At 42.7% G+C, this 26,520-nt stretch overlaps 2 protein-coding genes and 2 long non-coding RNA genes across 6 annotated transcripts in view; 1 reads left to right on the top strand and 3 right to left on the bottom strand.

The window, feature by feature from the left end:
* LOC135919520 (golgin subfamily A member 3-like) overlaps positions 1–847 on the bottom strand; it is a 28,662-nt gene extending 27,815 nt beyond the window's left edge. Inside the window, exon 1 of one of the 2 annotated variants that reach the window (XM_065453399.2) lies at positions 596–847. The gene's annotated coding sequence lies outside the window, so the exon portion shown is untranslated. The remainder of the gene's footprint in view (positions 1–595) is intronic. The other variant, XM_065453398.2, reaches the window with a different exon arrangement.
* A 2,555-nt stretch (positions 848–3,402) lies between these two features.
* LOC135919526 (uncharacterized) lies at positions 3,403–4,366 on the top strand. Its single transcript, XR_010569991.2, has 2 exons — positions 3,403–3,920; positions 3,985–4,366. It is a non-coding gene; the product is annotated as an uncharacterized lncRNA (long non-coding RNA).
* Positions 4,367–7,176: 2,810 nt separating this feature from the next.
* LOC135919525 (uncharacterized) lies at positions 7,177–10,174 on the bottom strand. Its single transcript, XR_010569990.2, has 4 exons — positions 9,803–10,174; positions 8,613–8,647; positions 7,594–7,668; positions 7,177–7,529 (listed from the first exon to the last, which is right to left on the bottom strand). It is a non-coding gene; the product is annotated as an uncharacterized lncRNA (long non-coding RNA).
* Positions 10,175–14,697: 4,523 nt separating this feature from the next.
* LOC135919551 (protein tumorous imaginal discs, mitochondrial) overlaps positions 14,698–26,520 on the bottom strand; it is a 37,050-nt gene continuing 25,227 nt past the window's right edge. Inside the window, exons 7-12 of one of the 2 annotated variants that reach the window (XM_065453454.2) lie at positions 26,391–26,455; positions 25,510–25,638; positions 20,577–20,692; positions 18,218–18,315; positions 14,997–15,118; positions 14,698–14,913 (exon numbers count right to left, since the gene is read on the bottom strand). In XM_065453454.2, coding sequence (XP_065309526.1) covers positions 15,027–15,118; positions 18,218–18,315; positions 20,577–20,692; positions 25,510–25,638; positions 26,391–26,455 — 500 coding nt within the window. In that variant the 3' untranslated portion in view covers positions 14,698–14,913; positions 14,997–15,026. The remainder of the gene's footprint in view (positions 14,914–14,996; positions 15,119–18,217; positions 18,316–20,576; positions 20,693–25,509; positions 25,639–26,390; positions 26,456–26,520) is intronic. The other variant, XM_065453453.2, reaches the window with a different exon arrangement.

Below are 26,520 nucleotides of genomic sequence, written 5' to 3'. Positions count from 1 at the left end.
TAACGATTTCCCTTACTCTACATATATGTGGAACATTCCTGTGTGCATCACCCTCGCGGCTTTGGCGTTAATCTACGACGTTGCTCGTGCATCAATGTAGCATGGCGCAGAGATACACGCGTGTTCCTCTGCACGACGTCCTTTTCGACAAGTATTTCACAATTCACACCATTGGCACTAAAGAGACAACTCTAACAGTCATCATTCTGAATACTTGTGTGTGCTGCGAACTTTAATTATAAAGGAATGCCAAGCATGATCCACCTTCCTAGGAGAGCAATACTAATACGGAAATTTATGCTACACGCGGGTTTCGCTGGCGCTGAGCAGCGCAGCAAGCCGAAAACGGAACCTTCCAAGATGGACATTAGAAAGGAAGCATGCTTATCGTATTTAACTTCAGCTTTCTAAATTTAACGTTTATAGCACGCATAATAGTTAGAAGACTTCATAAGTATACCAGTAACTGTCATTTTAGTGCCGCACGAGAAAAAAAAATATCGGCGCACCTGTCTCTTTTCTAATGGCACACAACGTGTAACAAGACATAATTGCGAGGCAAGAATAACAGCAAATGGTGAAGCTAATAACTTACCTAAGCGCCGCTTTTCAGTTTAACAGGGGCTTCGTCGTTCAAATACAACGAGAATTTGAATTCGTTGCAATGCCAGACTCGCTTCAATATCGCGCTAAAACCAGTGTAGCTGACCGATTTAGCCTGGTATTTTCAAACGGTTGTTGCGTCAGTATAGTACGTTTCAACTGCCGATTTGTGAACTTATAATGAGAAGCGCCATATTTTAAACTTTCATTGTGGCTAATAGCATTAATGCAGTTTTTCTACAATTTAACGTATTGTTACAACGCTGTTCAACCTTATTTGTGCGTCTCCTTTTCTACTAGCCTCCGAGATTGCGATCATTGCAATGGTCATAGAGTTTCTAAATAAATAAATAAATAAATAAATAGGTATACTAATAGAAACCCTATGGCAACGGTATTCTCGTCACTTGCAAGCATGGAGTTGATATAGTCTATGCATACTATATACAGTATAATAACTATATGCTTGCAAGCGGCCGCACCCATAGTCATAGAGTTACTATACTGACTCTAGAGGACAAGCTACCCATAGGGCCCATGCATTAAAATCGGGAACCTCAAGAGCGCCGCCATGTTGCTACGCGCCGAGGTTGCCAGCTCCTGAGACGCTTGCTAGACTTGGTGACAGTAGTCAGTTTTAATCCGGCAACAGTAGCAGCGTAGCAGCATGGCGTCTCGCTTGAAGTCATAGAGTTAGTAGAACAACTCTAGAGGAAAAGCTGGGCCGGAAAAGTGGGAACCTCTAGGGCGCCGCCCTGTTGCTACTGGTCAATGTGGCCAGCGCAATTACTATTGAAAGAGCTGAGAACACGTACAGGTCACCTTATGCTTTGTCACCTAAAAACGCATACCTGATGGCTTTATGAAGGTGGTACGTTAATATTAAGTTTACAGAAAGCGATCGCTAAGTCCGTGACTTATGTAAATCACGATGTACGCATTCATGCAATAAAGGATGACGCGAATTTCGGTTTCGAATATGTTTTTTGGATGCGTAGTAGTTTCGTTTGACATGCGATCGCGCGTCGACATCGGACGCTATGACACACTCGTGCCTTATGTGCCACCGAAGCCCCGAAGTGGTCTGGCATATACCTTCACATGTAAGTAAACGAATTTATCTCCTTGTTGAGAATATCACGCGAGTAGGCAGCTCTTATGGTACATCACAATCGTTCGAGAAGCGTCACAGTAGAGCATTTTTCTGCATGCGGAGCGGTGTTTTTATTTGCAGGTTTCCCTTCAGTAGGAAATTGCTGGACAGGCGGACCAGCGCACCGGAATTGTACTGGCGAAGCCACAAGCAACTCAAATAATCTGTTTAATTGTTGCACGTTGAACAATCATGATTCTACAAAGGCCACAGCAGAAAAACAGCCTGATGACCGAGTATTTCTGTGCCACGAAGTAATCAAGAGGCGAGTGCCTAATGCGGACGAAATAGAGTGCATCGAGACTTAGAACGACAGAAAGCTGAGCTAGTTCGTAAGGATTCATTATGCAAAACAGAGGTGAGGCGTGCAGACAGGACACAAGAGTAGAGAAGTGGGCGGCGCGCGTGTTGTTTGCTTGTAAATACTCTACTCTTGTTTCCTGTCTGCACGCCTCACCTCCGTTTTGCATAACGAGTGCATCAAGCCACATATTAATAGCTTAGGCGTTTTATTAACTGTGCAATATTTTCAACACTTCCTTGCATGCCATTTCATGTGGCATATCTTTTCTGGTCACAAATTTGTGCAGCGAATCTATTTGCATGATCGACTCCGGGCCTGTGGGACCGTTCACTTGCACTTGATGCTGAGTCTTTTACATGTACCCATAAACTGCAGATATGCACATCAGATCCCTGCGAGCACTTTCAAAATTCAATTATTTTCGACAACAGGCACATATGCAATACTGACATAATCCGGAATACCACTAAGCAGCTGGGACACATTTTTGTTGACCATACTCGCAGGTAAAATAAGTACATCATGTGGACAGCTCCAGCTCATTTTCCTTAAGTCAGTGTGTACAAGGGTTATGCAAAAATAATTTTTTTCTCACGCACCGATTATTTTGCTTTATAAGCAAGAGAACCCACCACGTTAGTGTAACGTATCTTGTGCATCACACTAATATGTGCTTTCATTTACCAAGTGAGATGAGTTACTTTTATGGCTCATTCAGTCATATCACACTGCAAGCTGCATTCATCAATCTTCAATGGGATTTTGCAAATGTTTAATGAAACATGTTTCCCTTTTATGTAGATATGCAATGGCAAGCCCTTCCGTGTGTTCCAAAGGTAAAATTTAAGCTCTAAATTAAAGAAGACATTTCTAGTCAGAAACAAGCAAAAATAGTGAATGCAGAGCATCAGAAGCCCAAGGTACAGAAATTATGAGAAGTGTCGAATGATTTTAAGGAAAGAGTCGTATTTAAAAATGCAAGACCCTTTAGTGGAGGTCAAGCAAGTCAATATAGGTAGAATACTCTGCAAAATTATGCGAGTGAGGGGATGTCAAACAATGGGTCAGGAAATGCATTGTTTTTCTGCAAAACAAAAGCTGATTGCCATTACATAAGTCACTTTAGCATCATGATAAATTCAGAAATAAACCAAAAAACAAGACACGCAAAAATAAACAAAACATTTAATGATATTTCAGCAGAACTTTTTGTTGGGCTAGTTGGTGCATATTACTGAAGTACTATAGCGCCAAACAGACGACACAAGAAGAAGAGACACGGACATAAGCGCTCGTCCGTGTCTCTTCTTGTGTCGTCTGTTAGGCGCTATAGTACTTCAGCCATTTAATGATGCTCTCTCCACACTGGGATAAATAAAAACAAACACATCACATCTAATGTGGACAAATCAGATGCCTTGTGAAACATAAAGGAACAATTCAGTTTTGAGCTATGGCACTTGCCGCATAGATGTGGGGGGGCCTTGCACCAATAGTGATAGTTACCACTGCATTTAGAAATTGAAAGCATTCGTGCAGACAAGGATGATTCTTTATATTTTTGGCTACCACTTCAAATGCCTCCACCAAGTGTTACAATGCTGCACGCAGCCATACTAAGGATCTCGCAACAACACCTGCAGGTAAAAAGCAGAAGCAGTCAAAGTGCTGGTGTGTTCTGGACACTATGTTTGAAAACTTTTAGGCAAGAAGAGTGCAAGAAGCAGACATAACTGCATTTATTTCCATAATTCCCCATTTAAATGGCCTTTTCTTTTTGCTTAGACAATGCCTACGCCTAGCCACAGCAGCTCCCTCATACAGACTCCGCAAACCAAGAGGCTGTGGAGGCAAATGCAGGTAAGAGGCAATAAGCAATAGCACTGGTATCGACATTCATCTAATTTCTTTTTATTTCGTTTAGGCAGCCAGCACACCTCGAACAGCCACCTTGACTGTGGGTGTGTCACCCTAGTCGCCAAGGAAACATTTGAGGGAAAGTGACAGGCAATGTGAACAGCCACTCCTCCATGTAAACAATACTCTTTCTCTCGGATGACTCCTACGCCTCACCACGCCAGCACACTTGTGCACAAAGATGCCGCAGAGGCACGTGCAGGTCAGAGGCAAGAAGCAGTGGCACTGGTGTCGACATTTACCCAATTTCTTTTTCTTACACTGAGGCAGCCAGCACACCTCGAACAGCCACCTCGACTGCGGGTGTGTTAGTTGATCCCTGTTGTACATGTGCTCATAATAAACTTCAGTAAACTTGAACTTCATAATAAACGTGAAGGCAAATGGTACATTGATGCATTGTATTTTTGAACATTTATTGTACACATACAATATATGTTATACTTTGCAGTGCTACAGAGCGTATTTTGAAGCTTCCCCCTATATTTTGCACCTTTAATTACGTATGTGTTGTGTGGCCCTCAATGCAGTTCATGTTGTAGCAGCTGCTTTGTCTGTGTATCGCACATTGGCTTAAGCTCGTGATATCCACATACTTCTCTCACATATACAAAATAAAGTTCTATGTAGTCCTCAGTGTTACAACAAAAAATGAAAGTAAACAATCCGATCGTGGAATTATGTTTATTACAGTGATTCCTACGACAGTTACTGACAAGTTGACAACTTGAACTGTCGGAACTCAATCGGTCCACAGCCTCCTCTATTTTTCAAAAATAAAGGAGGCTATGATCCGTCATGGCAAGGAATTGTATGTATACATAAAAAAAGGGGGGTATGTGTGTGTGTTTGTAGTGGGGGTATAGGATTAGGGCAGTACGAAAAAATGTACCAACACCGTCCTCTAGACCCATTCCGTTGAGGTACCGTAACAAAACGTATTATGCATAAAGTTCATACAACCAACTCTGATATTACTACAGACGCCAGGCGACGCGAGCTACATTTGTCATGATGCATTCGCGACTGCACCGGATGCCCTCCACATTATTCTCGTTAATCGTGCTCACTGCGCCGAGGCAAAAGAAAGACAATGGGCGCAGGTGCCTTTAAAGTATCTCGACCTTGCGAGGCACGGCTGCGCGTGCCAGGGGAGCTGTCCGTGCGAACACTCCCTGGCACACACCTGCCTCGGCGGCCCCAACCTACGTACCGTTCTGCTTCGAGCTTTGATCCCCCCACTGTCCCTCGGGTGCCCTGGAGTTCCTGCGCCGCCTGCTCTACTATCATCTCAGGTGTTTTCCTGAGACTTCCGTTTGTCTGTTACATGTGCCCTACAGCTGGATCATTACTTATAATAATAAAAAACCCGATCTATCGTCACGACGATAGATCGCGAAAGCGGCTTTTGCAACATACCGCGCCCGTGCGAAGATAATTACGGAACGCCAACGAGGAATCTGACCACAGCTTCGAGCTCGTAACGTCGTCGAGTGACACTCCTGCAACAGGCGTGACCGCTGAAAACCGCATACCGCCAGAAGCTTGAACAGGATCATCCCTCGGTTGCATAACTGCCAGCTCTACGGCCAACATGGACCACACCCACACCATCCCGCAACATAGAATAAAGAACCGACTTATGAAGCCCAAACACACGGCTGCACGCACACATCACAACACTTCAAGCGAGACGCCATGCTGCTACGCTGCTACTGTTGCCGGATTAAAACTGACTACTGTCACCAAGTCTAGCAAGCGTCTCAGGAGCTGGCAACCTCGGCGCGTAGCAACATGGCGGCGCTCTTGAGGTTCCCGATTTTAATGAATGGGCCCTACGGGTAGCTTGTCCTCTAGAGTCAGTATAGTAACTCTATGCTTGAAGTGTTGTGATGTGTGCGTGCAGCCGTGTGTTTGGGCTTCATAAGTCGGTTCTTTATTCTATGTTGCGGGATGGTGTGGGTGTGGTCCATGTTGGCCGTAGAGCTGGCAGTTATGCAACCGAGGGATGATCCTGTTCAAGCTTCTGGCGCTATGCGGTTTTCAGCGGTCACGCCTGTTGCAGGAGTGTCACTCGACGACGTTACGAGCTCGAAGCTATGGTCAGATTCCTCGTTGGCGTTCCGTAATTATCTTCGCACGGGCGCGGTATGTTGCAAAAGCCGCTTTCGCGATCTATCGTCGTGACGATAGATCGGGTTTTTTATTATTATAAGTAATGATCCAGCTGTAGGGCACATGTAACCGACAAACGGAAGTCTCAGGAGAGCACCTGAGATGGTAGTAGAGCAGGCGGCGCAGGAACTCCAGGGCACCCGAGGGACAGTGGGGGGATCAAAGCTCGAAGCAGAACGGTACGTAGGTTGGGGCCGCCGAGGCAGGTGTGTGCCAGGGAGTGTTCGCACGGACAGCTCCCCTGGCACGCGCAGCCGTGCCTCGCAAGGTCGAGATACTTTAAAGGCAACTGCGCCCATGGTCTTTCTTTTGCCTCGGCGCAGTGAGCACGATTAACGAGAATAATGTGGAGGGCATCCGGTGCAGTCGCGAATGCATCATGACAAATGTAGCTCGCGTCGCCTGGCGTCTGTAGTAATATCAGAGTTGGTTGTATGAACTTTATGCATAATACGTTTTGTTACGGTACCTCAACGGAATGGGTCTAGAGGATGGTGTTGGTACATTTTTTCGTACCGCCCTAATCCTATACCCCCACTACAAACACACACATACCCCCCTTTTTTTATGTATACATACAATTCCTTGCCATGACGGATCATAGCCTCCTTTATTTTTGAAAAATAGAGGAGGCTATGGACCGATTGACCAGTTCAAGTTGTCAACTTGTCAGTAACTGTCGTAGGAATCACTGTAATAAACATAATTCCACGATCGGATTGTTTACTTTCATTTTTTGTTGTAACACTGAGGACTACATAGAACTTTATTTTGTATATGTGAGAGAAGTATGTGGATATCACGAGCTTAAGCCAATGTGCGATACACAGACAAAGCAGCTGCTACAACATGAACTGCATTGAGGGCCACACAACACATACGTAATTAAAGGTGCATAATATAGGGGGAAGCTTCATAATACGCTCTGTAGCACTGCAAAGTATAACATATATTGTATGTGTACAATAAATGTTCAAAAATACAATGCATCAATGTACCATTTGCCTTCAAGTTTATTATGAAGTTCAAGTTTACTGAAGTTTATTATGAGCATATGTACAACAGGGATCAACTAACACACCCGCAGTCGAGGTGGCTGTTCGAGGTGTGCTGGCTGCCTCAGTGTAAGAAAAAGAAATTGGGTAAATGTCGACACCAGTGCCACTGCTTCTTGCCTCTGACCTGCACGTGCCTCTGCGGCATCTTTGTGCACAAGTGTGCTGGCGTGGTGAGGCGTAGGAGTCATCCGAGAGAAAGAGTATTGTTTACATGGAGGAGTGGCTGTTCACATTGCCTGTCACTTTCCCTCAAATGTTTCCTTGGCGACTAGGGTGACACACTCGCAATCAAGGTGGCTGTTCGAGGTGTGCTGGCTGCCTAAACGAAATAAAAAGAAATTAGATGAATGTCGATACCAGTGCTATTGCTTATTGCCTCTTACCTGCATTTGCCTCCACGGCCTCTTGGTTTGCGGAGTCTGTATGAGGGAGCTGCTGTGGCTAGGCGTAGGCATTGTCTAAGCAAAAAGAAAAGGCCATTTAAATGGGGAATTATGGAAATAAATGCAGTTATGTCTGCTTCTTGCACTCTTCTTGCCTAAAAGTTTTCAAACATAGTGTCCAGAACACACCAGCACTTTGACTGCTTCTGCTTTTTACCTGCAGGTGTTGTTGCGAGATCCTTAGTATGGCTGCGTGCAGCATTGTAACACTTGGTGGAGGCATTTGAAGTGGTAGCCAAAAATATAAAGAATCATCCTTGTCTGCACGAATGCTTTCAATTTCTAAATGCAGTGGTAACTATCACTATTGGTGCAAGGCCCCCCCACATCTATGCGGCAAGTGCCATAGCTCGAAACTGAATTGTTCCTTTATGTTTCACAAGGCATCTGATATGTCCACATTAGATGTGATGTGTTTGTTTTTATTTATCCCAGTGTGGAGAGAGCATCATTAAATGGCTGAAGTACTATAGCGCCAAACAGACGACACAAGAAGAGACACGGACGAGCGCTTATGTCCGTGTCTCTTCTTGTGTCGTCTGTTTGGCGCTATAGTACTTCAGTAATATGCACCAACTAGCCCAACAAAAAGTTCTGCTGAAATATCATTAAATGTTTTGTTTATTTTTGCGTGTCTTGTTTTTTGGTTTATTTCTGAATTTATCATGGTGCTAGTGACTTATGTAATGGCAATCAGCTTTTGTTTTGCAGAAAAACAACGAATTTCCTGACCCATTGTTTGACATCCCCTCACTCGCATAATTTTGCAGAGTATTCTACCTATATTGACTTGCTTGACCTCCACTAAAGGGTCTTGCATTTTTAAATACGACTCTTTCCTTAAAATCATTCGACACTTCTCATAATTTCTGTACCTTGGGCTTCTGATACTCTGCATTCACTATTTTTGCTTGTTTCTGACTAGAAATGTCTGCTTTAATTTAGAGCTTAAATTTTACCTTTGGAACACACGGAAGGGCTTGCCATTGCATATCTGCATAAAAGGGAAACATGTTTCATTAAACATTTGCAACATCCCATTGAAGATTGATGAATGCAGCTTGCAGTGTGATATGACTGAATGAGCCATAAAAGTAACTCATCTCACTTGGTAAATGAAAGCACATATTAGTGTGATGCACAAGATACGTTACACTAACGTGGTGGGTTCTCTTGCTTATAAAGCAAAATAATCGGTGCGCGAGAAAAAAATTATTTTTGCATAACCCTTGTACACACTGACTTAAGGAAAATGAGCTGGAGCTGTCCACATGATGTACTTATTTTACCTGCGAGTATGGTCAACAAAAATGTGTCCCAGCTGCTTAGTGGTATTCCGGATTATGTCAGTATTGCATATGTGCCTGTTGTCGAAAATAATTGAATTTTGAAAGTGCTCGCAGGGATCTGATGTGCATATCTGCAGTTTATGGGTACATGTAAAAGACTCAGCATCAAGTGCAAGTGAACGGTCCCACAGGCCCGGAGTCGATCATGCAAATAGATTCGCTGCACAAATTTGTGACCAGAAAAGATATGCCACATGAAATGGCATGCAAGGAAGTGTTGAAAATATTGCACAGTTAATAAAACGCCTAAGCTATTAATATGTGGCATGATGCACTCGTTATGCAAAACGGAGGTGAGGCGTGTAGACAGGAAACAAGAGTAGAGTATTTACAAGCAAACAACACGCGCGCCGCCAACTTCTCTACTCTTGTGTCCTGTCTGCACGCCTCACCTCTGTTTTGCATAATGAATCCTTACGAACTAGCTCAGCTTTCTGTCGTTCTAAGTCTCGATGCACTCTATTTCGTCCGCATTAGGCACTCGCCTCTTGATTACTTCGTGGCACAGAAATACTCGGTCATCAGGCTGTTTTTCTGCTGTGGCCTTTGTAGAAGCATGATTGTTCAAAGTGCAACAATTAAACAGATTCTTTGAGTTGCTTGTGGCTTCGCCAGTACAATTCCGGTGCGCTGGTCCGCCTGTCCAGCAATTTCCTACTGAAGGGAAACCTGCAAATAAAAACACCGCTCCGCATGCAGAAAAATGCTCTACTGTGACGCTTCTCGAACGATTGTGATGTACCACAAGAGCTGCCTACTCGCGTGATATTCTCAACAAGGAGATAAATTCGTTTACTTACATGTGAAGGTATATGCCAGACCACTTCGGGGCTTCGGTGGCACATAAGGCACGAGTGTGTCATAGCGTCCGATGTCGACGCGCGATCGCATGTCAAACGAAACTACTACGCATCCAAAAAACAGATTCGAAACCGAAATTCGCGTCATCCTTTATTGCATGAATGCGTACATCGTGATTTACATAAGTCACGGACTTAGCGATCGCTTTCTGTAAACTTAATATTAACGTACCACCTTCATAAAGCCATCAGGTATGCGTTTTTAGGTGACAAAGCATAAGGTGACCTGTACTTGTTCTCAGCTCTTTCAATAGTAATTGCGCTGGCCACATTGACCAGTAGCAACAGGGCGGCGCCCTAGAGGTTCCCACTTTTCCGGCCCAGCTTTTCCTCTAGAGTTGTTCTACTAACTCTATGCCCATAGTGTTTCCCATAGAGTTTCCTACAAGAATTTTTGTAGGAAACTCTATGGAATTTCTTACAAAAATTACTAGAGGAAACTGTGGCGCTGCCGTCGTTGTCCTACCATGGGAATCATAGAGTTACTATACTTGTTCTACTAACTCTATGATGGGAATGATGGGAAGTACATGGATTTGTCTGATCTTCGTGCTTGTGGATTCAAACGTTTTTGTGGCTTTGTATATTACGCTATATAAATCTTTTGTATATTCTTCGAAGTGCAGAAGACGCCGGGAACGCGTGCAATTGCTATTTTTCTTCCCATTCCCCCTTCCCCGTGCAGTGCTGTTTAGGTGTCCTCCTGTGAGAGACAATTACGGCGCTGCACTCATCTCTTCCGTTTCCTTTCCAAAAATCACTTCACACACACAATCCTGCCGTCGGGCAATTTTAATGATGTTTATCTAATTATTTATTGCGCAATATACTGCTGAAGATGACGAGTTTACAAAGTCACAAAGCCGTTTGAAGCCAAAAAAACGAAGTTTAGGCAAATCCATCCCATAATTCCCATACTGGGACAACCGCTCCCATTGCAGCTCCCGTAGACACTAGCGCCAGAGTTCCCTCTAGTAATTTTTGTAGGAACCTCAATGGGCCGCACAAATAACAAGATAGCGCGGTTACCGTGATTACGGTGTACTAAAGAGATAGAAGTGGACCTGCAGCAGAATGCAGTGAAATGCGAACATGGGACTAGAAAATTAAATATATTTTACCTCAAGTCCCAACATTTCAACTGCGGCTTCTGTCCAAATACTTATGAGGCATGCAGAGTACTTTCAGCAGCGGCAAAGCACCTCTTCGGCGAATACCGTTACGCCTGCTTTTGCTAATATGGTGCCCAGAGCAACATTTACCACAAATATCAATATGTACGCACACTCGTTTGCTGAAACACATCAGGCCTCAATAGCTTGTAAGAATGCATATGAACAATTTCAACATAGCTTTTTTTTATTTCGAAAAAGAACCAAATAAGACTCGCATCATGTTACTGGTGCACACAATGATCATCGAACAGTTCAACAATTTGCATAAAGCAAGAAGCCTTTATTCTCATTTAGATAACATTAGTTCATGCAAAAAAAAAAACTGTTCAACATGCAATTACCTTATGTCAGCATCCACCACATTGCATACCTTGAATCAGAAAGTGATAAGTCAACATCTGTGACAATTCCATGCTTGAATACCCAACTTGGTGCGTTTTGCACAAGCAAAATTAACAAGAGGTAAAAAAAAACGCGTCTTCATAAATATCCCATTTCCGGAAACGAAACATTATGCACACTTTTTGCGCATAGCCGATGCCTGGAGTAGAAGGCTGATTCAGCATAGCAGTCACAGCACTGCGACGCTATTCTGGACATTGCTCAACTTGGTAAAAGCGGCATTTTGAGCCGATCATATCAGCATTAACAAAATATTGGTGATTACAAATGTAACTGTACCGCCAGCAATGGAGACAGTGGTTCATTACTACGTTTTGACACAAGTCGTGGCCACGAATGAACTAACATGCACATTGGTCCAGTCATGCAGGTCCAGTAGCTTGGCACTCGACTCTCGTAGTTGTGAGCAGCGCACGACGACGCTAACCGAGCTGCAGCAAACCAGGTTCTCTTGAGATACGAATTCATATATATTACAAAAATGAACTAGCCAAGCAATTTATTTTCCATCTCACCGAGAAGTTCATAAAGTTAAGGTGAAGTTTAACTGAGGTTACATCTTCTGCACAGGTGTAATTAGTAAGACTAAAAGCAAGTGACGTGGTTTTGAAGGGCTTCAAGCAAGTTGGCAAGCAAGGCAGAGTGAGGATCCCAAATAAAGGCAGAATCTTAATATTTCGATCTAAAAAACAGAGTAAGAATTTTAATATCCCCAAGTATGCCAAAATATTGAATATGTGGGGTCCAAACTGCATTGCATGGCTGCTACCTACATCATGCAATGCGAACTCACAGTACATTAGATAAAAACTATTTGAAATGAATGCAGAAGCGGCTGTGACGTGTGGCTAAGTTTGTGGCAGTAAAGCTTGAAAGGCATTTGTATTTTATCAAGTGCGTTCTATTCTCATAACTCTATAGTGAAGTGCTGCAAATGCAAAGTCTTTAATGATATCCCACATTGCAGCACACTGCTGTCACGGCTACCTACAGAATGTGTAACCTCAAAGACCCCAGTGACATTACATAGTGTACTGCAGTCATCACTGTTTGTTGTCAGAGAAACTGGACTCTCATTCATAACCTGAAATCAACTGCAAGAGCCGTTTGTTCCACAACATTTTAATGTAATTAGCACTCCTCGCCCCCTTGAGCCATTTTGAGCCTACCTATCCACCTATTTATCTAACCTTTTATGCCAACCCAGTGGCCCAAGTTGACTACCAGCTTGGGTCACTAGCTATGTGCTTCTGGCCATGATGCCATCGGGGGCGTTCCAGCATTGTCATTCCCCCTTCGTGATCCGATTTTCATCATGCCATCATTGTCAAGCCTTCTATGCCAACTCTGCGTCTTCAAGTTGTCCAATAGCTTGAGCCACCAGGTTTGTGCGCGTGGTCGTTGCACTATCGCATTCCAGCTTTGTCATACCGTCGTCATGACGCTGTCGTAGTAGTTTCATCAACGTCACTCGAGTTTTGTTATTTGACTCATCATGCTGTCATCGTCACGCTATTGTTATCATAGAGTCATCCTGCATTCACTGTCCCCTCACTGCCATGATGGCACTGTCATAATTCAGTCATCACTCTATATTTCTGATCTGTACTCTAGACTGTCACTATAGACTGTCTGCATACAGGTTTTATGACGCAGTTGTCATCATGCTATTATCCTGATGCACTTGTCATCACCCCAGTTACCCCAAGCCGTTGTCATGTCACTGTTGTTATTGTGTCGTCATAGTTGTAATGTACTGTATTTATTGTCATACCATCATTGCGATGCCGTCGCGGTTGTTGCATCGCCATCATTCTAACTTCATGATCGAACTCTCATCATGCCGTCGTCATACCATCGTCATCAATCCAGTAACATCATCCCATTGTTGTCATACCGCCTTGTCATTCGATCATAATTATGCTGTCCCCTTGCAATCGTGATTATGCCACTGTTGTGATGTCACTGTCGTCATGCCATGGTTGTCATTTCCAGCTTCGTCATACCATTTCCGTCATCACACTATCGTCGTTATACCATAGCCGTCATTTAAAAACAGTCATCTCATTGTCATTTTCGTTAAACCTTTGATATTCCTTCGACGTCATTCCATCATTGTCACTACATCGACGTGGTACAGGCGGCGTCATGCCATTATGCCCATGGGAGACATTGGCAAACAAGCGCTATAGCAAAGTGGGAGGATACCGGAGTATGTCGTATATAGTCAAAGCAACAGAAGTCTCAGAACGATCACCACAGATGTTGAATAAATGGGACTTTCAATATGTGGTGTCGCTACATTGCTTGAATGCGAATTGCTTTATTATCAACGGTCATGGTAGGATGTTTTCTGCCATAAATTTTTGGCATCAAGGTTGTGGTACAAATAATTTAACTCCAAAACATCCAATAGCATTTGCACTAGGTAACGAGACGTATGACCAAGCACTGCACAATGCCCATGCGATCATTTACTACTACACTAAACTCTCAAGTGACATATGGCTTTAACAGCAAGAAGTATTTAGTACTATTTCAATTCTCATATAGTATTAGATATAGCACACCTCTACCAAGTACTGTAACCGTTACTGGCTTGTCAACTTGCCAGGCTTTGTGCAAGCTAGCTATAATCCAGACAGTGCATGCATCTTAGGGTGGCAGGTGATTAGAGTAGTACCAAATAATTGTGAGCACCAGTGTTGTGTTAAAGGGACACTAAAGTAAAATATTAAGTCAAGCTAAGTTGAAAGATAGGCTTCTATAATTATGAAATTGTCATTCATAAAAAAGAAACAGCGCATCTGTAAGTGAAAAAATGAAAATAAAGAAAAATCAGAGTGGTGCCACATATTTTCGTCTAGGGCACCTCTCATTACGTCAGCGCTGGCAGGTTCACAAAGCACCAGAGAAGGAGGTCAGATGGGGATTGTCATTTTGTCCATTTTGTCATGGGCAATTCAAATTGAGGAGCCGCAGCAAGACCTTCAGTGACAACTTTCTATGCAACAGTTGTATACTGGCAAACATAGAACAGTAATAGACTTTAAGATGAATAATATAGTGTTAACTTGGCTCTACTTTACTTTAGCGTCCCTTTAAGATTGGCCATACACAGTATTCCTAGTTACATGGAAAACAAGGCAACACCACAGCATAAAGAAACTCTCTGACTGCTCAAAATAATGTTAACTCAGCCGAAACTACAAACCAAAAGTCAATGAAGACAGACATTTGTATACTGAAGACAAGTGATGACTAACGATACGTTCATTTATTGATGTCGGTTCAACAAAAGAATGAAGCTAATAGGCTGCAATAAAACGTAAATATAATGTCGCACAGGGAACAAACAAATAAGACACTACACTTTGTTATTATTTTGGTCTTCTACCGGTTCTACCACAGCTTCATCCAGTGCAGTTCGAATTTGCCTCACTAAACCGCTTGGATCGTCCATTGCAGTTTTGCCTGTGAGGAAAATGTGAAAATAAATTACACATTTCAATGACATACAATTTGGGCAGTACTCACAAGCAAGCTGCACAGCATACCTTAATATAAAACCTAAATGACGCAGAAGCTCATCCGAAAATAGCCTTTTTAATTTTCTCGAGAATACCCATGTCTCCTTCTTGTGCGGTCTCATCTCTGCCAGCATACGTTTTCTTCTCGCCTACAGAAAGAGGAGAAAATAAATTTTGCTTTCTGTATAAAACTGACAGAACATATCAAAATAGTACTTAGCAGCGCATGCTGGCAGAAACACAAGAGACATAGTTGCATTAACACTCTGTGAACCGAGTCTTTTTAAATCAACACACCACAAGGAAACTTTATGGACATGGTCTTTAAGTCTCAGGCATTTCGTGACACTGTAAGACACAGTTGTGATCTACTGACATTATGCACAAAATGCAGGAAGTTCAATGAGCATTCGGTAGAGTAACTAGGTGACTCAAAAGCTGTAGACAATTGAACTGGGATTTAGGGCAGCTGGGTGTCACAAGACAGAGACAAGGGTATAACATTGTGTGATGAAATGTAAAGATAAAAATGGAAACCATCCTAAGCTGTGGAAGTGAGCAGCTTGACTGCAACCTGTTCAGAAGAGTACTGTTGATCAATTGTTGGACAGTCATAAACCTGTAATTTTACAGCCACACATACAAGTTTGTTTAGTGCAATAGTAAGGCGTTTAGAGAGTGAGGTCATGTCAAAAGACTACAGATATATACAGTAAACTTCCGTTAATTCGACTCTGGTTAATTCAATCCCTACCGAAGGTCTCAGCCTGTGCCCATGTGCTTTCATTATTTCAATTCTAAAATAGGCCTTTGCTGGATAACTTGAGCTGGACCAGTCAGTATGCACTCGCCTGACCCCTATGGTACCCCAATAGCGAGCTTTAGTGGCAGCATCGGTCTCTGGCAGAGCTTGGGCACAGTGAATGCGTTGAACACACGTACTGTCCCGTTGAAAACGCTTATTTTCTGCGTGCCCCAGGAAGAATTTCGAGAAATAACCATAGCTCATTATGTCTATTTAACTAATTCTAACATGCACCCTTTTTCTTTTCAGGGAAATTGGCTCGAAAATTGCTTGTGCAATGCAATCGGGCATGAAACCAAGACCACCCTTGCGGCGTTTGTATGCTTTACTGCATAATACATGTTTTGCAGCAAAGATAACTTTAGGAAACTGGCCGCCATGGTGAAACATGTTAGACCCCTGCCTATATTTCTTGCCCAAAGAAATCGGGTGTGCATTAAATTTCTACTTTGTTTGGAAGATTTAATGTAATTTCTAAGTTAGTTTTCTACTTTGGGCACATAGAAAGTGGGCATGCATTCGATTTGGGAGCGTCGGAATTGGGCAAATGCTGCCAAAGCAGTGTGTTTTGGTGTTTTTGTCTGCGTCTTGTTTAATTCGACCTGCCAGATAATTCGATCAATTTCGTCAGTCCCGTCAGGCTCGAGTTAATGGAAGTCAACTGTATACGCTTAGCATTGCCCTAAGCAATAAAAGGCTACTCTGCAACTTACACATTAAAAGGTGCTGCACTGGTTTTCAAGACGCTCCACTCTGTACAAACCAGATCTGCCCAAACCTTATCAAACTGAATGTCTAACACAGTGAGTAGCCTTTCATCTGATTTATTCAACTGAGTCTTGGCTTATTCTTGATCCCTCAAGTCCTAAAATCCACACAATAAAATCATGACGATCATGGCTGACTATCTTGAGCACCTTTTCAATCTGCCATTTATGGTTACGTTAGATTACATGCATACTGCACAATTGTATAGAGGTGCTGACAGGTATCTGCTTGCCATGAAGGGAAATTTGTCACCTAAATTTCCTCCTTGCCCTGACAGGTCTTTCAAATACACCCTTTTCTATCAGTCCTTCCCCTCTTGCTCACATCTTGTGTTGCCGCAACACCTAGCGAGTGATACAATTCGCACCAAAGTACACATGGGTCAAGAGCTTTCTTGTATGGGTAATGCGTGATGTGGCACATTAAAAATTTCGAAGGCAGCATCACAGCTAGCCTTATCAATTTGTGCAATGCTTCATGATCTGCAGGATTAGCTTTATGGTAGAATACTCATCTACCGTGTGGTGGTTTCAGCTTCCACCTAACGCCATGGGCATAGCATGTTCCCACATAGCCAGCTGCTATAAGAAAGTTTTCTGGAGCAACCACCTACATAACTTGTCAGTGAAATTAAGCATATTTCCATTTTGCCCAGGAGGCCTGTGCTTTTATCTGTCAGTACCTTTCAGTGCTAATAAGAAAATCATTCTAAAATGTGCAATATTAAAATGCCTTTGATAAAAGCATAATTTATTTCCCATTATCAAGAAAAAAAATATTGTGCCTAATTTTTAGCCCTTATTTTACCTCTCAATATCTGAAGTTGTAAAACCCGAAACCAGAGACCCCTACATATATTATGGAATCATATGTTATGAATACATGTGGAATCAGCGAGTGAAAGACTGGGGTAATCGGAGATCGCAGGGAGAGGCCTTCATCCTGCACTGTACATAAAGACAGGCTGATGATGACGACACATGTTATGCCCTTCTAAAAGTGCTTTCAGCAAACACTAAGTTTTCTTTTCTTTTTTTTCATTTTTTTCTTTTAGATGCAAAAGCATTATTGCCCCATTGTGTGAAAATCCGTCATAGTCGGCGTGACTTAAAAATGGTACCAAAAATGAATGAAGGGGCAGAGAGTAAAAACATGTAAAAAATGCTCGGATTGACGTCGAATTTCTCAGGGAGGTTCCTGTAAACAAAACAAAGTAAATTAATGGCTTTGAAAAGAAAATTCAGTACGTTTCACTGTGGGTGGGAATCAAATCCAGGCCTCTGGGATGCGAACGAGCACACTTCCCCCGACACCACAGCGGCTTCACAGTTCTGGCCAACTAAAGGTATGCCCAGTGCATGCGTCATTGCACATGTCACATCACAGCCATCTGGCTGACTAAATGAGTGGCCTAGTGCGTGCATCATCGGGCACGTGACTTTGCAGCCAATGGGGAGGAGCTGGCACCACGTCATGAGTATATAAAATAATTGCATCCACGACATTCTGAGGTTTACAAATAGTATAGTGCTTTTGCATTCTCATACGTAAACAGTCGCAAGTGTCTCTGCTGTATTTTTCTTATTACAGTCTCCGATCAATGACAGATCTGTCATAATGAGTAGTCAGTAGCACATCATCAGCGTAGTTCCTCATTATTCAAGTATATCCCTACCTTGCCTTGTGTTGACTATGCCGTCAACAGTGCCAGGCGTGTCCGTTTCCAGTTCAGCGTAGGCCTGAATCAGCGCTTTCTGCTTGTCATTTAGCCGCCTAAAAGTTGGCAAAGAAGAGAGACAAAAAGGTCCACAGCAAGTTAATCTGTGCAATCGTCAGGTATTAAAAGTTCTCCATAAATATCTGCAGTACGTTCAAGTGCTCTAAACTTAAGTGAGATGAAGTTTTCAAAGGAGGCTATTCCCACCATTAAAAGTAAGTGAATGCTTAAATTTGTGCAAAAGAATTAGTGTTTTCTAAGTAAAGGTCATTATGGTCATGACTTGTACAGTATACCCTGGTCTTCCATTATCATAAAGCTTGTCAAATCGCAGTCAATGACAAATTTTTCGGACATGCCAGATATTTCTGATGCCTTTTCGGCACTGCCACATACTCCTTAGAGCCAATGCATCAGAACATCTGAAATTTCACAAGCAGAAACCCTTTGCTGTCCGATTTTCCCGGCTTTATGTCGTGACCGCAGGTCCGAAGAGGCATTAATCGAAGCCATCACCACCATGATTTTTATTATCTCGCAGCCTTCAACCAGTGTTCTCGCCTGCCAATTCGCTGGCAGCCATGGCCACCACCGCGGCACACTCAGCCTAGCTGCTTCGATGTTCGCTATTAAGCTTCCTGCTGTTCAGCGCCACAATTTTTATTGAAACAATTTGCCGCCATCAGCAATGGTGCCGGCGCCGCCTTTGTCATTTCCGCCGATGGCTTTAAAGCGCGGAAAGCACGGCAAAAATCAAACACTGCATGCCGGTTCCCAAAAGTTACCTTCGCCGCAATACCCTGGTGTTAAGCGGTGAAGCATACGCAATTTATTGCAGTGAAGCATACTAAGAGTGGAAGGGGGCAACTGTATGGGCAACCAGCGCTGAAGCTTCGCGTGCCGACAGCAGCGCCGTAACACACAGCCTAGCGAGCGGTAGACACAGTTTCCAGTAGCACACGCAGTGATTTCGTGTCAGCAAATTCACCGATTGTCTTGAGTCACACTTTTCACGGCTCCTCAAACGGCAGGGAACCGACGTGCTAGGACGTAGCAGCGCATGCGCTCTACGCAGCGCGCATGGCCATGGACAGAACTTGGCTGGCCGCATCGGGCTAAACAAACATTGATACAGGCGCACGTTTCTTATCACTAAATATGTCGTGCCATCTTCGTAGCCTCCCTATCGGACGGTTTCAGCATATTTTAGTAACGCATGAAAAATGTCGTAGCGCCTCCTGGCCAGCGCTGGTTCCCCATACACGCTTGCACCTGCCATGTCCTGTCACAGTCCGAACACTGATACGCCTAATAAGTGCACTGGCAGGCCTTAAGAGCTATTACAGACGTGCCTGTGCCAATTTTAGCCCTAAGGGGCAGTGGGCGGCACGCATTTATTCTTTCGGACTGCCCGATCTTTCAGATGTTTTCACGACCCTTAGGGAGTCTAAAAATCAGGTGCTAACGGTACAACAGGGCCTTATTGACACATTTCTCATGAGTCTGATTGAAAAAAAATATATATAATGTAAGAACTAAGAAATACAGTCAAACCTCACTATAACAAAGCTGCGTCTCACAGAAAAACATCTATGTTATATCCAAAATTCATTATAAACATACATCCAATCTGCAAGAACAAAAGTGCTATCGGGTCAATACAAAAGAAATGCATGTTGAATGCCTATAACAGGCCAGCAAATGTTCTCCTGTTAATTTTGATAGCCTGTCAGCAGCGTGCCGTGTGGATACGTGGCACAGGAACAGTAAACTACAAACAGCCTTTGCACTGTTGTTAATATATGGAACTGTGGCCTCTGGTGTGATCGCAAGGATCCAGGATCGGCACATTGGCGAAAATGTGCATGCATGTCCAGAATACGTCGTCTCAAGTTGCTCTTCTGCACTTTTGACATTTTTGCTACCAAAATACATCCATCTAGCTGCTGAGTGAGCAAATGTTCCCTTTGCTATAGCAGTAGAATCAGTAGAATATTCATTGAAGTCCAGCATGGCCAACCAAATTTTTTATTTAAACTTCATTATATTAGATATTTCATCATATAAGTGTTCGTTAAGTCGACGTTTGACCACATGAGCAAAAAAAACCAGCAGTCTCTATGTATGTTGTGTCAGGATCACGAAAATGCAATAGCAGTCAGAAAATGCAACTGAGAACAATATGGTTCAACTTCATTAAAATAATTTCTGCTAGGCCTACATACTGTACTCCTACATGAACAGGACACTTGTTTCACACAAAGCTGAAGCGTTCGATGTGCACGACTATTACATAGGTCTCAAAAATTCAACTAACTGTGGTATCCGTATTTTCAGATGGACATAGTGATCTCCGTATCCGGAGCTGTTCAACCGCTTGACTCCCTTGTTCGCCAACCGAATTTTGGTATGTGACGAGGTTCCCATGGGGATCTGTAAGCAAGCAGTGGACATCATAAACAGATTAATAAATGCCCTGGTAAATAACTGAAGACAATGATGATGAGAAAACAAAGCAACACCTGCATACTACCCAATCATGTTAAAATGCCACTGTAAACTTATGCCCAGCAAGCTTCCTATACAGTAGACTTCTTTTAAAGGGATACTAAAGGCAAATATTAAGTCAACGAGGACTGTTAAAATACCATTCCAGAAACCTTGCAGCACATGTTTCGTGCCAAAGAAAAAGACATAGCTTAAAGGAAAATCACGTCTGAAGGGTCTGCATACGTCTAGATCCATTCAAATTGCCTGCCGCCAAACTGGCACTCGATGACAGTGCTACGGTTTATTGCACAAAATTCAAAAGCACTGCCAGAAACAGAGCCAAGACAGAGCTTGGATTTTCTGCTGAAGCTGCTCTTGATCAAGTGGCGTGGACCATTCAGGCATCATGCAACATCACAAGGATATGGTATTCTTTGCTACTTGCAGTTTGAATGAGTTTTGCAAACCAACAAAACCAGCGCAGCACTGCGCGGTAACGAAACTACTGAGGCATGAAAGTGTGGGTGGCACAGAGTCGCGCAAAAACAGAACCTCTCGATCACATGCGTCGTCAAGTGTAACATCAAAAAGTTTTTTTTTTTTAATTGAATAGATGTAGACAAGTAGCACTTTCTTCTGTCTTATTATGCAATGCAATGATCGTTTTATTATGAGTAGTTGAGTACTAGTGAGAGAATTATAATGAGGAGTTTCTACGTCATCAGCCTAGTACTTGAATGTCCCCGGCTAGCCTTATATCACGTCCTGCAGTTACCTCAATTTCTCGATTACTAAACCTCTATTTGCAATAACATTGACGCCTTAGACCTCCATGAGCATCAATTTATCACTTTAGTTTGACTTAATATTTGCCTTGAGTAGTGTCCCTTAAATTCGACTAGGGTAAATTCGATTTTTCGGTTAATTAGACCTTGAACTAAGGTCGTCCCCAAGCTGGTACCTAAACATCTTACTGGGACCAATTTCAATTCTGAAATTGGCTTCCGACGGATAATTCAAATTTGGCTGATCATCACGCACGCACCCGACCCCAGTGCTGACTCCAAGTAGTTCGCTGCGAATTATTGCAGTATTTGCTCAATTATACGGCATGCATTTGTTTTTCATGGGAAATTTAGCCAAATATTGCCTGGGCAGTGCACTCCGATGCGAAACCAAAATCGTGTTCGCAACAGCTTACTGTCAGAGCAAGCCTAGCCAGTATCCTCACCATTGCCATCACAAGCTGGCAATAACGGATGGCAACAAAATGAGTTCTCGCATTGTGTGATGACGAAACAAAGACGCACTCCGGTTTCAATTTGATTATGAAAGCACATTCAAACGATAAGTCATTTTACATGCAAGATTAGAGGCAACAAGTCCTGTCACGCATTTTTAGTGTTCCAGAAAATTGCGTGCATTGCAGGATGAAATAGCAAAGTGGTTAGTTTAGGCTTGGGCCACCATCCTGTTAGTAATTGTTGCAGAGTGATTTGATAAATGCATAATATAATACGCCCTACGGACTGTATGGAGGACATGTTGTGGTTCTTTATAGAATGTGATAAAGTGTTGTCTGAGAGTGACGATGATGGCTGCTAATTAAATAAATTGCCAATCTGCGAAGGTATTGTTAGCTGATTTCATCTTTTTCTTATTGCCAGAACCTGAGGCATGCTATGTTTTTTTCACTAAAAAATCGGGTGCCCATTTGTTTTCCATACTTTGTTTCGGAGCTCTAATGTAATTTTCATGTTAGTTTTTTACTTTGAGTAGAGCGACAAGTAAGGCTAGTTGTGGAAGTTCATCTTGTAATAAGAGGGTTAAAGTGCAGCAATCCCCTTAATACAATATCTACTTCGAACCTATAAAAAGTGGGTTGCATGTTCGATTCGGGGACGTGTTCTTGAGTTGCAGCAAATACTGCTAAATGAATCAGTGGTGTGTTTGGGTTTTTTGTTGCCCCTTGTTCAATTTGACCTGTGGGTAACTAGACGAATTTCACCCGTCCTGTCCCGGTTGAATTAATGGAAGTCAACTATATAGCATTCAACTTTTACATATCCAACCGACATGATTATTACTTAATGACACTGTCATTCCATTTTGTTTTCTTGGTAATGCTACTGTATTAGTTCTTGTTTGTATTACTTGTAATGTAGCCCCACTACAATGTTGCTTTCGAATTGCAAACAGTCATTTAGTTGAATGAATGAATGACTGAAAACATTTCACCTGCATGATTGTGTGTGTCACAGGGCGGTTCAAAGAAATTTTACTGCTGGAAATAAAGCTTTTGATAGGCCATCTACATGCAACGCATGTTCAAGGCTCATCGATTCAACTCACCTTCGCCTCATCATCAACTCACACTTCAAGTTCAAACTCGAGCTAATTCAAACAAGTCCCAAAATCTTGGTTGGCCCTTTAACACTTTATGAGATCTTACAGTTAACTCAGACTTCTTGGTTTTCCAGCAGCAGGACAACAGAACGAAAAATGGATAACTTAGCACATTCAAATGGTATGATTAGTGAACGCCTGATCAGGTTGGATATTGAGGTGGCTGTGTTTGTTGACAAGTGACATTACAAGACTGGATCACTAACACAACTGCACATTTGCAGCTGATATACTAGATGTGAATATGGGGATTCTGTCCCTCCCTCTCCAAAATAGTGGTGGCCAGTTATACCGAAATTGCATTGCCAGAATGAAATTTTATAATATGCCAGAAGGCATAAAGAGGAAATACAAGAACAAAATGAGCAATGGCATAAATTCAATGCAAATACAAGGCACGTATGCACAGTAGAACAATACTGTTAGATTTCTTAAGAGGCCATGAAAACTGAGAGAATTATTTTGGAAAACATAACATCCATAACACTTGCAGCAAGCACTTCAGATGAAGCAAAAAGCTACTTTCACACAGAATTTTATTTAAAGTTGCATAGAAAGCCATCAAACTACTGAAAACTTGCAAAATAATTTGCAATGACTGCCTGGAAGTTCGACTGAACGGTAAACATTTTCTTTAGAGTCAAGTAAAACCTCATTAAACTGCACCCACTTAAACAGTACTTCCCTAACTCAGCGGCCATTGAACATAATGTGTTTTATATCCCTCTAAACCATACTAGCATACTGCGTACGTATCGGTTAACATGTAGTGTTTCCACTTTTCATCGCGATCATGCGGTAGGTTGACGAGGCAGAACAGCGAGCCTAAGAGATCAGAACGGTCTCGAAGCGCAAACGCAGAGGGCACTTGGAAGGGTGAAGCCACATCAACATAATTTTGGACCCGTGCCAAAGAGCGTTGTAGCCTGTGTTTTGGAGTCATGCAAGCTAGGACTGGCGCCATGCCGAAGTTTGGACAAAAACCGGGTGCTCAGCACAGAAGTGGACATCATTCGTGCTATCGAACATGGCATGAAGTCGGCACTGGCACGCGAAGGGATCTACCGTTGACTGCGGTGTGTGACATTTGGAACGCGAAGGAGAAGTTGCTCGGCAGTGGTGCTGTGACTGTGAAAAGATGTCAGCTATGATCATATTTTCGCCATTGTTGCCTCTGTTATTGCCGAAGTGTTGTCTAACGACAGTGACGAGGACAACACAGAAAGCGACAGCACAGGCAATTCAGGCCCGACAGTGGCAGAAGCTGCATGTTACGTCAGCCTCATGCGGGTGTTTTCTAAGAAGAGGGAGCTGGCGGGAAAGGTGGCTCGCAGCTTAAGTGGCTTTGAGACCACTGTTGTCGCTGCTAGGCCGCCGTGGCATCAAATGAAAATAACAGACTTTTGTCGAGCAAAGTGAATTAATACTGCATGGGTTTGCCCTTTCACTGAATTCTATCTGAGTTCTGTTTTTGACAGGTAAGTGGATGATCTCATGCTGTTTCAGTTAAGCAGTACTACCATTTAGTACGTGCTTTTTCCGAGCTCCGGTAAATTCGCCTAAATTCAGTAAAGTCACCTGTTCTAGGAGCAGGCAACATGCGGCAGCCCTTCCTGTAACGCTGCTTTCTGCAGCTGATGGCAGGCGGCGACACAAGTTTATGCTTGCGCCATCGCGGCAGCAGCTTGCATCCCCAAAAGGGCAGGCGAATTTGCCTTTTTTTCTTAAAGAGCAGGCGATTAACTGTGCCAAGTGTTATATTAAATGAATTCAACGCCAAAATGCGATCGTTCTGCAAAGTTTGAGCAAGAACAGTGCAGCGGTGAGTGCAAAATCTTTTTTCAAACACGCGCACTGACATATTCAGGAGCCCGTACAAAGTACAAAATACTTCAAACAGTCAGACTATAGTCAATGTATTACTGTTACACCTCAGTATAACAAAGTTGATAGAATCAGCAATTTCAATTTTAATTTTTCATGGCTTTTAATTCAACCATTTGACCACCTGCATCTGCAGAAGTTTCCATTTATTGTCTTGACATTCCTTCGTGGTGGCAGTGAAATTTCGTTATACTGAAACCGTTTAGACAAACTTCATTATACTGAGGCTCTAAATACATGGTGGTCTATGGACAATAAGTTATAGAAATTAAAAACACTTCATTATATCGAGAATTTCATTATACTGACGTTTCTTATATTGAGGTTTCACGGCATTAGGACTTTCCTAATACAATAGGCATAAGTGCAAGACTTTATTATTCTTGTAAGTATTTTCTTCCAAGTTATGTGCACTTTCGAAAACTGGTCGTGACTCACAGTAACCCTAAGTCCCAAAACCCACTACAAACCTTCAGCATTATGTCATCGTAGAGACCTTGCACACGCACAGTGCCTCCTAGGACAGCTTGCGAGAGCGTCATGGCAGCATCTGTGTGGATGTCTGCCCCGTCACGGCGGAAGTAGTCACTTCGTGCAACCTGCCGAGAAGACAATGTACGAGTCAAGGAAAGGCACAAAAATGGGAAATTTTCAGATTTAAAGCCCGATCTACAGCTAAAGCACAGTTTTACAACACACATCCAATTCGTTGACTTTACAAACAAATTTTGCATTCCCTGACCACATATTACTCAGTTTAACTTATTCAAAGCATGAGAAGCAGTAAGAAAGAGTGAGAAGCAGTAGAGAGGATAGTTTCTTGCAGACAGCAGTTTGAAGGAACACAAAAAACTGCAAGAAAGCCTAAAACCGCGAATAAAACACAATTCCCAAACACGGTTCACGAACACTAACAGCTTGTATGACCTGGCAACATGCAGTCCAATCAACCGTAGTTATGCAAGTCCAGAAGTCAGAGAGACTAGAGTGCAACAGAAAATTTCTACAATGATAAAATAGCAAAGTGCAGGATTCTTTTTAACATTTGCGCTATGCAGTGGCACAAATGTTAAAAAGAATCCTGCACTGAAAACTGAGCTAGGTCTGCTGTTCCTCATCTTTTGATCATTACTATTGCGAAAAGGAGCAATCGTCCATACTGTAAGGAAACTACCCTTTTCCTTCCATTTCAATTAAAATAATAAAGACACTTTGCATAGGGGCTTGTGTAACCCTGCTACTAAGGAATATAATTTACTGGAAAGGAAAAAGCACTTTTCAGAAAGGCTTATCACTTGCTGACGCACCCCAAACGGAAAAACGTTGCCCCGGATAGAACAAACAAGCTAACCTTGAACGTGACAAAGAGCTCTTTCTTGCCCACTTGCATGCGCACTGTCTGCCCATCTTCGACACCTGAAAGAAGAGACACAATGGATGCAAGCTGTCGCATGATAAAACACCTCGCAGCAAAACCATGA

Source organism: Dermacentor albipictus, chromosome 3, assembly GCF_038994185.2.
Source record: "Dermacentor albipictus isolate Rhodes 1998 colony chromosome 3, USDA_Dalb.pri_finalv2, whole genome shotgun sequence".
NCBI classification, from domain to species: domain Eukaryota; kingdom Metazoa; phylum Arthropoda; class Arachnida; order Ixodida; family Ixodidae; genus Dermacentor; species Dermacentor albipictus.
Note: the sequence above shows the minus strand (reverse complement) of the source record. Positions and strands in the feature narration are given on the sequence as shown.